The sequence below is a fragment of the Sodiomyces alcalophilus genome (assembly GCF_042370955.1).
Source record: "Sodiomyces alcalophilus JCM 7366 unplaced genomic scaffold ACRALscaffold_7, whole genome shotgun sequence".
Lineage (NCBI taxonomy): Eukaryota > Fungi > Ascomycota > Sordariomycetes > Glomerellales > Plectosphaerellaceae > Sodiomyces > Sodiomyces alcalophilus.
The window spans coordinates 1,665,120-1,681,125 of NW_027263538.1; the positions used below are offsets into that span (position 1 = coordinate 1,665,120).

Below are 16,006 nucleotides of genomic sequence, written 5' to 3' on the forward strand. Positions count from 1 at the left end.
ATAGGGTCGTGATTATTAAAGAAAGGGTAATCCTAATACTATTTATGGTTTTCGGATAAAGGCAACTTAGTGAATTAGGCGCGGGATTTAAATACGGAAGTCGGCTTAATATATAACTGATCTAATTAGACGAAAAGATTAGATAGTACCTTTTCTATTATACCTATAGTCGCGACTATATAATAAAGCGACGTAAGGAAGGTAATCGTGAATCACGCTTAAAGCCTAATCTTTTTAATAACTTAAAATAGGCTATTTATTTAAATGCGCCTCCTTAAGTCACTAAAACTGTAAATCGCTAGGCCACGTTACTTATCGTTAAGGGATATAAGGCAGAGGGCTACCGGCCAGAGGCGTATCTTTTAGGCTCTACGTCTTTATATTATCTTACGATTCGATATTATGTTTTTCCTATAAACTTCTTATTATTAATAATAATAATAAGATTCTCGATATATCCGCTAAAGCTCTAATCACGGGGCTTAATAACCTTAGCTCTTATAAGCGTAAGAAAGCCGTAGCTTATCAGGAGTTAGTCTATCCTATACCGTGTTTCTAGTCTAAGACACGACTTATCGCGGGTATAGTTAATAAGTATAATGTTTTTACGACGGTCTAAGATATAGTGGTAAGTTCTCTTTACGCTTCTTATCTTATTACCCTGATTAGGGTAAGCTAATATTATGGATATAGGCAAATTCGTACTTTATTTAGTACGAAGTGGCTAATAAGGGTGGTGCCTTGTATATCGAACTGGATTTTATGGGCTAAGTTATTTAAGGCGACTCTAAGGCTGCTATCGCAGGCTGGGTATAGGATAGCCTACTAAATGTTACTAATAGAGATATAGAATAGGAGCTGTTTAAGAAGGTAAGGTCTAGTAATAGTTTATCTCTATTCCGTCGCCGTGTATTCGTGGCTAAGGACCTTACTAGTCTATAGAGGGAGTATATTATAAAGATAGTGACCCGGGCTTATACGGTTAGAGCCCTAATTATCTAAGGGTTCGGGGTTATTAATAAGGTGCCGTGCTAGTGCTATAAGGAACGGTAGTCGGCTATAAGTAATTAGGTTAATAATAAGATCACTTATCCTTTCTTTAAGTGCGTGTCGCTTTAATATAATAATCGATTTCCGGACTACGCTAACTACTATTTTTATAAGATAGCTTGCACGTATCGCGATAACGGGCTTCGGAAGTAGTTCTATTAGTCTAATTAGGAGGTCTTATAGCCGGATAGTAACTATATAGGTATTAGTTACTCTAATCTATATACTAAAGACTTATTAGTACTGCTATAGTCCGTGTATAATAATAAGATACGTCCATGGCTATCGCCTTAGTACGGTATCTTCGTGGTAAGCACTATTACTCTATACTATAAAAGTACTCGGCAGATACGCGATATTTATAGAGGAAGGGGTCTTAAACTATAGGACTATATAATAGCATAGGTCCCTGTGTTAGCGTATAAATATAAGGACGACCTCGAGAAGTTCTGCTATACTATTTAGAATAACCCGATAAAAAGGGATTAAGAAGAGACGGTGGAGTAGTATTATATCCCCTTTATCTCTAGGGCTTAGGTTTAGCGGTATAAGTCGGAAGTGTACGGCCTTAGTAATAGAGACTATAAGAGTAAGCCGGAGTAAGATATAGATAGGTAATTCGGGTAGTAATTACTATAATCAGGGTAACCTTAGTGTGATTAGGATATTTTATTTCGGTGCGCGGCGTAAACAGGTAAAGGAAAGGTAGATAAATAATAAATATGTTTAGTGGATATATCTTTACGGTGTCCACTTAGTTAGTGCGTGTAAACGGAAAATAGTAATAGTAAAATATAAATAAAAGGAACTAATAAATAAAATAATAAGTGGAAGGGCGTGGAATAGGGTGATTAGGGTAATAAAGGGTAAACGGGAGAGAAATAGGAAAAAGAGCGAGTTAAGGAGTCCTAAAAGTAGTGTTTTTGTTTTAAGGGGTAATAGTTAGTTCTTAATAATAAGCAGATAGCGGTGCCTTATATATCCTTAGCCCTAATACTATATATAAGACTCTTATTAAGTATAGTATTACCACGATTAGGTTAACTAGGTAGGAAGTAATAGTAGGGAATAAAGTATAAGGTTCTAGTATAGTCCTTATACTCACTTAAGTTAAAGTCAGGATCTCTAGGGATATAGACTTTAACTCTTCCTAACTACGTCGCTTTCCGGAGCTCCGCTTCTAACCTCTTATAATACTCGCCTAGTATATCCTAAAGTCTCGCTAACTATCGTAGGAGTGTATTAACGGTCTAATTAGGGGAACCAGCGTTATCTTAACGCTTATTATCCTTGGCCCTAGTATCTTTATTAATAGATTTACCTAGGAGGAGGGGTGCTTTAACTAGCTCTTTATTAATAGGGACGCCGCGGGCAGGGTACGCAATTATTAGTTCTCTAGCGTAGTCCCTTTCTAGTATCGTCTAGTCCTCCGGCTCCTAGTATCCGTCTTCGTCCTAGATAAATTTCTTAAGGCGGTTAGCGGTAAAAGTAACGCCCTAGAGCTCCTCCCCTAATAAAGTCGATAACCTAAAGGTCTTATTATCCTAATCAGATAATATAATATAAAATAGGCTATTCTAGCGGTAGTCTAGCTTCTTATCGCGGCTTATATCGATAGCCAGCTTAGTATTATATATAAGGATAAGGTCGCCGACTCGGAGTCTTTACTTACACAGGGTCCTAACTCTTAAACGGTTAATAGAGTCCGTCTTCTACTACCGTTACTTATTAACTATATCGGTAATAGTCCTCCGGTCGGCTTCTAACTAAGCGAAGGCCCTTAGGCGTAGTAATATCTCTTCCTTAGGGGTCTTAACACGGCCCTAGTTAAGCACTCTCTAAGTAAGGCAGGTCGTCTTAATAGACGTGATAGCCTCGTAGCTATAAAGGAGGTAAAAGGGGGTCCTTCTAGTAGATACTCGGATAGTCGTACGGTCCGCGAAAAGGACTATAGGCAGGATCTTATATAATATACCGCGGTAAATCTTTTACTAGATAGCTAGCGTATAGGCGATAGGCTTATATCCTACCTTATTTAGACTATTAGCGCGGGGGTAATAAGCAGAGATAACCTTCCGCTTTATTAGGTATACCTGATTTAGCTTAATCACACTACCTTTATTCTTAGGACCTCCGTCCACGATAATATACTAGTATAGCCTATACCGGTAGATAACGTCTTCCTATAAGAATATCGCGATAGCTCGCGATATATTCTTCCGTAATAGACAGGCTTTAACCTATCCCGTGAATATATATTAAGCTTCTACTAAGTAGTACCCGTTAAAATACTAGATATTAAGACTTACCTATATAAAGGGGAGGGCTTATTAAGGTAGATAAGTAGCGATTAGGGGATCCTCGCGCGCTTTACCTTGGCGGCTCTAATACTCGGTATATACTTCGATAACCTCCTTAGTCTACTTATAGATCCTGTCCTAAGTATATAAGGGGGCGAGCTTCTAGTATATCCTATCCCTTGTATAATAGCCTAACTTATTATAGGCCTTCCTAATTAGGGTAACCTAAGGCTCTTTATCGTTAATCCACCTTTTAGGAGTCGAATCTTTCTTAGTGACTCTTATTTATAATAGACCGTCCTTTATAAAAACACGGGTTAACCGATCTTAGACACGGCGGGTATTATAAGGGTCTATTCTAGAGGGTATCCGTAGGCTTATTAAATATAAGGCCACTTATTAAGAGAACTAGCTCTAGGTAACGTCCGGGTCTAAAACGTCTTCGGCTAGGGTAGGGTTATTAAACCTTTTATCCGCGTTTATAAGGAAGATTCGGCTATTAATAAAGTCGTTAATATCTCCCTTTATAGCGTTATTAGCCTAATTAGACAGAGTAGCAGGTATTCTCGAAAGTCTATTAGCTATAGTATTCTTAGTTCCCTTAATATACTTAACCTTAAAGTTAAAGAGTCGGATCTAGGTAATCCACCGAGTAATAAGTACGCCGGGCAGGTCCGTGGCAGAACCACTAAGCTAGGACACTAAGGCTTAAGTATCTGTTTCTAGTATAAAGCGGACTCCGTAGAGATAGTTATGGAGTCGGCGAAGCACTTTTAATACTCCCCTTAGCTTTAGCTTACCGGCGTTATAAACCTTCTTTACTAGGTTCTATCTACCGCTTTTATACCGGGCGATAGCTTTTTTCCTATTAATATACTAGCCTAAGATTCCGCCTTAGCCCTTAATATATACGTCGACGATAATATAGATAATACTAGCCCCTTTACTATACTTAATAGTAATTAGGACCGGTATAGAGGTTAGGGTAACCTTAAGAGTATTTATAGCGTACTATTAAGGTTCGCTTTATAGGAAGGTGGAACTCTTTTTTAGCAGGTTTATTAGCGGCCCCGCGATAATAACGAAGCGGTAAATCCAGATATAGTAAAAGGTAGCGAGACTAAGAAAAGAATAGACTTTAGAAATAGTCCGGCACTTCTACTACTTAGTTAACTTAGCCACCTTAGCCTACTTAGGGGAATAGCTATTAGTTCCGTATATATAGCCCACGATAATAACTACTTTCTAATACTATTAGCTTTTAGCGCTAGCTATAGTGCCTTTAGTAAGCTCTATATTAAGAAGGACTTTATCGATATTACTAATATACTCGGCTATATAATAGCGAATTCTAGGTCTAATTAGGTTATTATTATAGGTAATAGTCGGCCCTTTAACCGCGATATCGTTAATAAAGGGTTAATAGCATTAAGGAATAAGGTCGTAGAGGATATAGGTTATAGCACGTATAAACTAGGCTACTAAGTTAGTCGCCCTTTACGGAAAGGTGTATATCCTAAAGAGTCCTAAAACCATAGCGAAGGTTATTAAATCCCTTAATTCCTTATTAAGGGTAACCTGGTCGTAGCCGGAGAAGAAATCTAGAAAGGAAACTATCTTATATATACTAAAATCCTCGGAAAACTCGTTAGCCCTAGGCGGGATAAAGGTATCGTGTAGGGTAATAGCGTTAATCTTAGTAGCAGAGTTAATAAGGCGTATATTACCGTTTTTCTTTTTTATAAGGAACTAGGGGTTATAATAGGCCGTATAGCTTTCTTTAATAACCCCTTTATCCTTCCTATCCTTAATTATCTTAACGATAATAGACTCTAGGGCTCTTAGGATAGGGATCCCCTTCGCCTACTATACCTTATACGGAACCACCTTAATCTTCTACGGCGGGGCGATTCTAGGGTTAAGCCTCCCGTATTCCTATTAATCCTATATAAGGGTAGCTTCGCGGTTTAGGAGGGTTTTCGTTAAGAGCTCCTTTTCTACGGGTAGCAGATAATCGGCAGAGTCTAAGATATCTTTAAGTCGCTCTTCCGTAAGTCTTAAGTAAGGGGTAATCTTAGAGAACTTTAGGGTAATTAGGCTAATAAAACGGTCGTCTTCCTATTCCTATATATCCTCGGGGATTTCCGCTAAGATCTTCTGCTTCTAGAGGGGGTCGCCTTTAGGGACGGAACTATTAGACGGCGCGTCGTTTATAGGGTGAATCTTAAGGGCTTTCGGCTTATATATAGTGTAGATAGCCTGATTAGGCCCGTGGTATACCTCCTTAATTAGGTCCTGGTGCTTTTTCCTTTTCGTGGTCTATAGTTTCTTTATAGCCACTGCTACGGCGCTAGTAATACGCGCGTCTTCGGCCCTTAGAGCTAATAACGCTAATAACTAGTAAGACTTCCACGCTTCTAACTTAATATTAGTATAAGTGATTTAGTATAAATTAGGCTAATTAGGGTAACTATAATAAGGACTTATAGAAAAATATAGTAGTAAAGGAAGAAAACGGTGTTTATAGTATTATTAGGCTTCCTTATCGTATTTCCTATACCCTTAGCCCTAATTCCGTGGTATCGCCCTTAAGGCTATATATACCCTTAATAAAAGTGGCTTAATCTCCTTAGAGAATACGAAGGCTATTAGAGACGCTATGTTAGCGTCCTTAATCGTGTATTAAATCTTATCGCCCTCCTTTAGAATATCCGAAGGGTAACGGTTAGCCTTTTCCTTAACGGATAGCGAGGTAGCGGCCCTAGGCTAATAGGTAGGGTCGTTATCCTAGAGCTAATAGTAATTAGCCTAATTAGACCGATCCTTATCGATCCGACGCCTTTTATTAGCCTTATAGTTCGGCTAGCTTTAGTTCCTCGGTATCTCCTTAATTTACTCGCGATAGGCGATAGGTATAAGAATATAGGCGTTACCGAGCATAAAGTTAGTATCGATCTAACTATCCTGGAAAGAAAAGGACGCTTTAGTCTCCTAGATCTATAGTATACTAAGCAGTATATTAGGCCCTAGACCAGGGAGAACTTAGAAGTTAAAAACGCTACTCTGCTCGCTAACCTATAAACGCTCCTTAAGGTATCTAGTATACGGTTACCCCTCCCGGTTATTAATACCCTTAATTCGGATCTTAGTCTAGCTAATACGATATTCTAAACCGAAGCGTTTTATAGTGTTTATAGAGATAGTATTAAAGGTAGCCCCTATATCGATAATAGCCTTAATAAAAACGTCGGGGTTATACGTTAAGGCACCCTTACGAGTAAGCCTGCACTTTAAGACTATATATCGGGTAATAACTAGAGGGTTATCGGTCTTAGGGACGGCCTCCTTTTCGATAATAGTAAGGGTATTCGAGTTAGCGTTATTAGGTCGGGTAAATAAGACGGTATACCCCTTAGACGAAGGCGGGGGAGGAGGTATACTAAGGGGACCTTATCTATTAAGGAAGAAGGCTTTATTAGCGGTTAGGCGAATAATCTTACGCTAAGGCTAACTAGTCTCGGCGGCGCGTATCCTTTTATTATTTCTTAGCCTTATATCCGGGTCGCTAATAAGGTAATACTATAAAGGAACTTTAATCCGGAGATCCCTGATTTACTTATCCAGGTCTTTCCGTGCTTACTCTAGGTCGTAAGGGTTATCCGTAGAGGCACTAGCCTTACCTTTGCCTTTATCGACGGCCTTAGGTTATTATTAGTTAGGCTATATCGGCGCTTTATCTATCTCTACTTCTTTATTAACGACCTTAGTTATAATCGGGGTCGGTACCCGGTAGCTAGGACCAGGGTTTAACTTTTATAGGCGTTATTTAATAACCTAATTAGGGAAACGGATAACCTTAGGAGTGGGTTTAACGATCCTCCTACTCCTAGTTATATATAGAGGCTATACGGGGGGCTACTCTTTCCGAGTATCCTTTAACACGGTATAAATATCCGCCTACTAATAATCGGATATAATAGACACGAAATTAACGCTAGTGCTTACTACGGGAGCCTTAGCCTTCGCTTTTTCCTCCTTTAGCCTAGTATAATATTCTAACGTTACTCTTATAACGTCTTCTATCTTAACAGGGAGGCTTCCGGAGTTAATACTAATATAGTAGGCTTTAGCCAGGTCTTTATACTTCCCTTAAAGGCGCGTGCTAAGCTAGTAAAGGACGGACCGCCGGTACGGCTAGTCTTACTGCTTAAGGTATATATCCTAGGGGCAGGGCTACTATTCGTTATTCTAGTCTAAGGCGAGGTAATCGGGGTAGTGGAACCTAACCAGGTACTAGGTCTTATTTAGCTATAGTACCGCGCACTATTTACGGCAGTAACGCTCCTATCTATAATAAAAGTAATAGGGGGGTTAATTATTAATAGGGTGGTATTACGACGGACCGCCGGAATAGGGATAGGAATTCCTATTCCCGTACCGCGGTGGTCCTCGCCTATACTATATATCGTCCTTATATATACCGACGTTAGTCTAATTAGGCGTAATATAATAAGCTACCAGAGCGGTATCCTGCCTCTCCGAAATAGACTATTTTAGGGCGGCGTAGAATAGGGTCTTTAGGTAAGGGTCGGTAGCCAGGATCGTGTTAACCTTATCGGCTCCTACTCGGCGTAAGAGGGCTATAACTTAGGGGACCGTGTTCCTAATAACGCCTATACTATTATAGACTATAAAGATAGCGTACTTCTCTAAAAGCTCTATTAACTTATTTATATCGCTCCTTATCTATATAGCCGGTTTAGGCACCACGGTAGGCCTTTATAAGATAGTCGGCGTATATATTATCGGGTTAGCCTAATTAGGCTAAGGCGTAACGGCTAGTATCGGTTTAGTAGTCCGCGTAGGGGTAGGAATATCTATAATACTCGCCACTTCGTTAATAGGCCGCTTATCGGCTACCTAGACGTCTTCTGCCTACTCTTTTAATATATCCGATAGATCGTAATACCTATATAGTCGGTCCTTTAGGTTAACGAACTTACACTTTATCCGGTTAGCGAGCTATATATTAATATCTCTATATAAGATAGCGAGGAAGATATCGTAAAGCTTATAGTCTTCGATAAAGGTGCCGCCGACCTTATCTACTCTTAACTTCTAAACCGTAACGCTCGTTAATAGCTACTTAACCTATTAGACGGTCTTAACCTTTTCGTGCTTATAAGTAAGTCGTAACTAGTATACTTAGTCGGATAGGTTAAGCTGCTAGTCGGGATCCAGGTAAGAGTATTCGTTAATAAGCCGCTACTTTAAGTGCTTCTATCGGCTACTAGATACTTCGACTAATCGGATTATCTTATTAACTATAGGATAGATACTAGGCTCCGTGAATAGGCTAATATAGGAGATCTTATCGGCCTTATTAAGGCGGTTAAGCTTAGTATAGTCTTTATAGTCCCTAAGGAAGTTAGATAGGGCCCTTTTACTAAAGCGAGGGGCTCCCGCGGCGAAGGGGTTTAGGGGCGCGCGAGACGTGATAGTAGCTCGAGTCTTCTTATCGTCGTATAGGCTAATATACTAGTAGATAGCCGCGAGCGTCTCTAAGGTAAGGCTTACCTTAAAGTTCTTAAGGATATCGTTAGAAGACGCGATATCCGTGGTAGGTGGGCAAGCCTGCTAAGGAGCGCTTAGTCTAGGGGAAACGGGGGGAATAGGGGGAACTAGCCCGCTAATAGGGGTCGGGTTACCCTAACTAGGCGAAGGGGAGGCCGATACGGCTTTATAACCGGACGCCGGGGCGCCCTAACCGTAAGCGACGGTCGTCGATAGGCCGATACCACGGTCTATATCCCTTTACCTAAGCGAGGCGGTTATAAAAGGAGGGTTAGCCGTAGGAGCGGCGTTACCCTAATTAAGCGTAACTATGGTTACTAGGGTTAGGATAGCCGCGTGCGTGCTATTATCGTTAGGCTTAGAGTCGCTATAAACTATAACCGTAAGGGGAGGGTCGTGATAGTCGGTCTACTATAAGGCCGTTATATTATTAAAAGGGGGGGGTTAATCTATTATAATAACTGGTTTAGGCAGATTAGGGGAATCAGGGTCTTTAAGAAAGAAAGGGTTAAGAAATAAGAAGTAGTTATATATTAAGTCTATAAGTCTAAGGATAATTCCACTTAGCGATAAGGGGTAGGAGCCCTTTTCTTAGGGGCCCTAAAGGATATAATATAAGTACTCTCCGCTAAGGCTTAGGAGGGAACCTATTATAGTTAGACTAATAGAGATACCTATAAGGAATAGGATAAGGTATCGCTAGCCGTTATAGGAGATTAGTTTAAGTCGTATCCAGGATCTACTAGCAGGTTTACTTAACCGCCGGGTCTATAAGGGCGCGGTATCTTAGGGCTCCTTAATAGGTTCTTCTAACCGTTAGGGCCTTATATAACTAGATTTTCTTAAAGTTCTCGGGGCTAGGGACTTACCGCTGTTCGTATAGGCCGTCGTTACCCTAATTATAGTAAGGTTAACCCTACGCCTTCGTCGTTTCGTACTTAGAGGGTTATAGTAAAAGATTTTTTTATATCTAGGCTTTACGGCCCCTAATAGTCTATATCTATAACTTTTCCTATTCCGGTAAGGGAGCGCGCCCTCCGTCTCTATATCTATACTATATCCGGAATCTGTCTTATAGTTAATCCATTCTTTATTCTACTTATTATACCTTTTTCGTAACGGTTTTTCGCGTTTCTTCTTACCTTTACCTTATTAGCGGTAAGGGCCTATCTCTCCGTCTATAGCTCTTATCTTATTTTTAGTAAGGAGGATCCGTCCCCGTTTTTTAGTTATTAGGTTTTATTAAGGCTATATAGGGGGGCAGGTTTCCTAGGCTATTATCGTAATCTTAATACTAATTTTAAATATTAATACTTTATTTTAATCTCGGCCCCTTAGCTATATACTTCCCTTCCTATTTCCGTAATTAATATATAGTTCGTTTAGGTAGGCCGGAACTCCCCTTAAGTGCTTTCGGTTACCCTAATTAGACGATCAGGACTTCCTAGGCACCGAATAGATCCGCCTCCGAGCACTAATTAAAGAAAGGCAAAGCCGTTACTATATAGAACGGCTTAGGCAGTATAATCTCGGATAAGTCTTTAATAGCAGGAGTGCTTAAGACCACGAAGTGTATATAACTAAAATAATATATATAATAAGGAGACCTTTAGAAAAGGTTCCTAGAGGTGCGCGCTGCTCTGATCAGGGTAACGTAGCTTAAACGAAGTGAATATAATAAATATAATAAAACTTAGGGTTAAAAGGATAATGATTATATAGGATAATAAGCATCCTCTGTGTCTGGGTGGCGTCGCCACGTATATATAATGTATAAGATAAATAAAAAAGCGCGCGTCTTATGACGTCACGTGACGTCCTAACGATATGGCACTAGGTTCCGAACCACCCCTCTATACTAGGACCCGCCGAATCGGAACTAGTATCGGACTATTGATCTGCAGGCAGTCTCTGCGTCGGGATGGGTCGGAGCTGTTAATAAGCAGGCAGCCTCTGCTCTTCTAAAGTATTATCGGAATCGCTCTTCTAGAGACTCGGGCCCCGGGAATCTGTTTTTAGTGTTTTTATTATATATAGTATTTTTATCGTTTTTATGGTTATTACTATATTATATCCAGAATCAGAACTTATATCGTATCCTTCTCTCTCTCTAGTGCCTACGTAACGCGTTATTCTTCCGGGCCTTAACTTAAGCCCTTCGGCCGCTATTAAAGGATAAAATCTATATCTAAAACCGTATCGTAATCGAACCTATACCGTATCTAAAACTATATCGAAACCGAACCTATACTATGTCCAAAACTATACCATAACCAAAGCTATATTCCAAACTCAAGACCAAAGACTTAAAAACCGAAGACTTAAGACCGAAGACTTAAAGGGAAAACCGTGACCGTATCGAGACTAAGACTAACACGTTAATAGGCCGTTCGTTTAGGCAGGCCGGAACTACCCTTATGTACTATCGGTTACCCTGATTAGATAAACAGGACCTCCTAGGCACCGATTATATCCGCCTCCGAGCACTAATTAAAGAAAGGTAAAGCCGTTACTATACAAAACGGCTCCGCTAGGGCCAAAACAAATAACTAACTAATAGGCTAGCCGAAGGGAGGGTCAGGCTCGTCACGGGTCCGTATCTAGAGCTAGGGGTCCCAAGGAGACAGTTGTCGGGCCTCTAAAGGGGTCGGCAGTGGTCCGATCAGGGGAACGAATAGCTAGATAGGCAGGCGGGCCTACGGTCGGCTCTTCTGGATCGTCTAGATAACCAAAAAGGGAAGGATAATGCAAATTATGATTATAATAGGTGATAGGTGACGATTATAAAAGATCGGACGAAAAGCTAGCTAGATATAGTGGGTCTATTCCGAAGAATAGCCGTATACAAGACCAGATCTCTAGGACCGAGTAGTCACGTGATATCCAACGTCCTGACCCGGAACACGGGTCTGCCCCTCTATAGTATTATATAAATAAATAATCGTTATATATATCCACTAATCTTAAGATCGTATATAGCGATACCGGAGCTTTTTATAAACCTTATAGTATTAGAGAACCCCGAGAAGGGTCTTTTAGTCTTATCGACTAATAAAAGGCGGAGGGACATTATAAGATATTTAGTTATAGCTATATAATAGTTATATTTAGTATCTATAAAAGCGGTAATTAACTTTTTATTAATCCGCGCTTATATAAAAGCTAAATAACCACTACGCGACTATAATATAAACTCTTTCTAATCCCTTTATTCCTCTATAATAGGCTTTAGTACCCGTTTTCGTACTAAAGCTATTCTTTTTCCGAGTCTTTATCGTTATCCGTGACTCCCGTATAGATTATCTTATTATCTAAGGCTACTAAGACCTTCGCTATATGGTTCTTTTTATAATCTTTAATATCTTTTTTCTTTAAGCGATATCTTTTAGCGAGGTATCCCTTCTTTCCGTAGTTATAGCACTCTTTTATCTTTTTCTTCTTAGTCTATACTCGATTAACTCCTCCTATCTTTATATCGCTATTATAATTATAAGCGTGGCTATTATTATTATTATTATATAGCGCTTAGCCGAATTATAGCCTTATAGCGAGGGCTTTAAGTCTCTAAGTAATACTTTATACTTCGGTTACCTAAGTATAATAGTTATTTAATAGTTTCGCGGTAATAAAGGCGGTATAAAGGTAACTATTAAAAGCTCCTTCTAGGAATATAATCTTTATAATATTATCCTATTATCCTTTATTAGTAATAATAAGCTATTATTCGAAACCGGGTATAAAGCTTCTAAATACTTAGTCTTTATATTAGCATAATATTCTTAGGGTATTAGCCGTATAAGGTTATTCGTTAACGTCTTTATATATTAAAGAAAGGCGAAGCCGTTACTATGCAGAACGGCTCCGCTAGGGCCAAAACAAACAACTAACTAATAGGCTAGCCGAAGGGAAGGGTCAGGCTCGTCACGGGTCCGTATCTAGAGCTAAACGGGTCCCGAGGAGACGGTCGCCGGGCCTCTAGAAGGGTCGGTAGTAGTCCGATCAGGGGAATGAATAGCTATAGATAGGCAGGCGGGCCTATGGTCGGCTCTTCTGGATCGTCTAGATAACCAAAAAGGGAAGGATAATGTAAATTATGATTATAATGGGTGATGGGTGACGATCGTGAAAGATCGGACGAAAAAGCTAGCTAGATATAGTGGGTCTATTCCGAAGAATAGCCGTATATAAGACTAGATCTCTGGGACCGCGTATATGGTCACGTGATATCCATAACGTCTAGACCCGGAACACGGGTCTGCCCCTCTATAATCGGCCCTAAATTATTAAGCCACGCCTCGTGGTCTTAATAATTTTAACACAAATATAAATAGTAACCGTCCTAAATATATCTCTATTGCCCTGATCAGGGCATCCACAAGCAGTCCTTCTTTTCCTCGCGCGTGTATATTCCTAAAGACGTCTTCTCGAAGACGCGGGCTCGAAGGACGGTGACCTCATAGATAGAGGTGACCTCGTAGGTCCTTCGTACGCAAGCCAGGCGGCGGCGGCGGCTTCCTCGGTTCCGTACAAGGAATAAGCAACGCGGCGGCGGCAGTGGCAGCGGGCGGCGGCAAACAGGCGGCGGCCCCAGCGTAGTCTCCGAGAAGACCGTGACGACGAACGCATACACAGGGCAGGCGGCCCTAGTAAAAGATTAACGGCGTAAAACGCAGAACTAGGTAGAAATAGCCGTGAAGATCGTGGCAGGAGAATTAATAGCGTAGCTCGTAAAAGCAGGAGATATAGCGAGTCTCAAGGTCCATAGACTAGTCAGGATTTCGGAACTATATATTCTCGGGGTCTATAGGAAGATCGTGAGCGACGGGCCTACACGAAGGTATCTTAGTATTCCCACGTCTCTCGCAGAGTATATCTATCTCTTTTTACTGCCTAGATCTAAGGCAGTCTATTTCGGTTCGTAGGCGTAAAGCACGCAGGTCGGGTCTTTTCGTGGCGTGGCAGGTCGGTTTATCGGGTCTTATAGTAGGAATCGCGGCAGGACCTTCGAGGCGGCAGAATTCGTAGCCGGGCTCGAAGGAACAAGAAGAAAAAGAGCAGGATCAACGTGATCAACTAGATTAATCGGATTAATAGGATCAATTAATCAATAGGATTAATCGGATTAACTATAGGTAGGCGGATTAGGCTCGGGCCGATTAGAGGAACGAAGATATCAGGGAAAAGAAGAGTAGTAAAAAGAGTAAGAAAAAGAGGAAAAAGGGAAAAGCTCGTGGTGACTCTGCCGGCAGAAAACAGCAGGCGGATCAAAAAGGGTAGGCGGTATTAGTGGTACGTGGTCTGCTTCGAAAAAGATAACGAAGATATCTAACGCGTACCACTAAACTAACCATAATAACTTAATAACTAGCAGGTTAAACTAATCGAAATCGGCACCGTTCGATTCGGCTTATCCTGATTAGGCTAATATGGTTATAAGCGAAAGAAATGGTGAAGAACTGTAAAAGATATAGCCTATAGAAGAGGTGAAAAGAAAAGCTGAAAATTCGGTAGGTAGCTCCTATAGACTCTTAGCTAGGCCTAGGGCCTAGTTATCTATTGGCCCTAAAGCTATACGAAGAAGCTCCTGCGGCGTATAGCTTTCTATATAAAGAATAGGCTGGATTAGGGTCTTTGTGTAGAAAAGAAAAAGAGGCGGGCAGGGTGAAATCGGGGGAGGGCAGGACTCTATCTATCGGCCCTAAAGCTATACGAAGAGGTCCCCCTCGAGGGCAGCTTTTAAATAACCTAAAAACAAAAATAAAAAGAAGGGTAGAAACAATATATCCTGATCAGGCTAACGGAGCAGCTTCGGGAAAAAAAAAATCCGGCCCCAGGGCGTAATCCAAAGAGACGCGGCCCTAGATTCGAACCCACGATCTTTTAGAAGACGCGGCCCCTGTTAGGAACTAGAAAAGCTCCCACGGACTCCACGCACGACTTCTGCTTCCGAAAACGATTCTGTTACCCTGATTAGGCAAAGGGAAAGGCAGGAAAAAGGAAAAGGGAAAAGGGAAAAGAGGGAGGAAGATAGTAAGGAAAAATCCCTCGGCCCTAGAGGCAAATCCACCCAAAAAGACGTTAACGCCTATTCGGGACTATAGAGCTAACGGGGCTCTTCTTTATGGCGGGCGCGGCAGAGCTAGCACGGGAGCTCTACGGCAGAATAGAGGGAACGGTAGAGTCCACGGGCGGACTCTTTTCTACTATAGGAATAGTGGGCGTCTTCTTCTCCTTTATAGAGTCTATAGGAAGACTCTAGACTTAAGGAACGGCGGGAGAGGCGGTAGTAGCGGTAACGGTAATAGTAACGGCAGGGGAGCTAGCACGGGAGCTCGGCGCCGGAATAACAGGATTAACGGAACTAACGCGCTAGTTCTTCTAAAGCGCGGAGCTATCACGGGAGCTCTTCCGGATCACAGAGCTAACGGGGCTCTTCTTCGGGTATATATATCGCCGGTGACCTTCCTGACCGCAGGAATAACACCTAATTAGGCGAACTAGAACGTACCGGGCGGGACTCTCTTCCTAACTCTTCCGTGGAGTTATACTTCTACCGCGGCGGCGGCTCTTCCGACTACTACTTCGGCTCGGGGTAGATTACCTATAAGCGATATCACTGTTAGTCTGATTAGATAAACGGGAAGTAAACGGCAAAGAGATATCGCGACTGGACCTTAGAGCGTAGAGCTCTTCTAAGGCTCCTTTATAGCCACGAAGCATGACTCTCGCGAGGACCTTAAAATAACAGGTTAACCCGATTAAGAGGAATAGGAACGTATCCTATACGCGGCTCTAACCCTGACCACCGGTATTTATCCTCCTCCTTCCACGACGTCGCCGTCGTGACGTCTTCCTCTTATATTAGGACTATTCTTTCTAAGCAGGTAGTCTCTGCTTTTCCGGATCCGTGGTACTCGGGACCGTCGAACCGGATCCGTGGGACTATTAATATGCAGGCAGTCTCTGCGTCGGTTCGGGGGACTATTGGTATGTAGGCAGTCTCTGCGTCGGGATAGTTCGGGGCTGTTACTAATAAGCAGGCAGCCTCTGCTCTTCCGAAGCACTATCGGGATCGCTTTTCC

The 16,006-nt window shown here is 41.5% G+C and overlaps 1 protein-coding gene across 1 annotated transcript; it reads right to left on the bottom strand.

Annotated features, from left to right (window-relative positions):
* Window positions 1-10,723: 10,723 nt before the first annotated feature.
* Window positions 10,724-13,550, bottom strand: ACRALDRAFT_2021857 (uncharacterized protein; the record flags this gene model as incomplete). The annotated part of the gene is made up of 3 exons (XM_071020074.1): window positions 10,724-10,743; window positions 10,816-10,856; window positions 13,396-13,550. 3 exons carry the CDS (start codon window positions 13,548-13,550, stop codon window positions 10,724-10,726), a joined length of 216 nt encoding a protein of 71 aa, XP_070872501.1.
* Window positions 13,551-16,006: the final 2,456 nt, after the last annotated feature.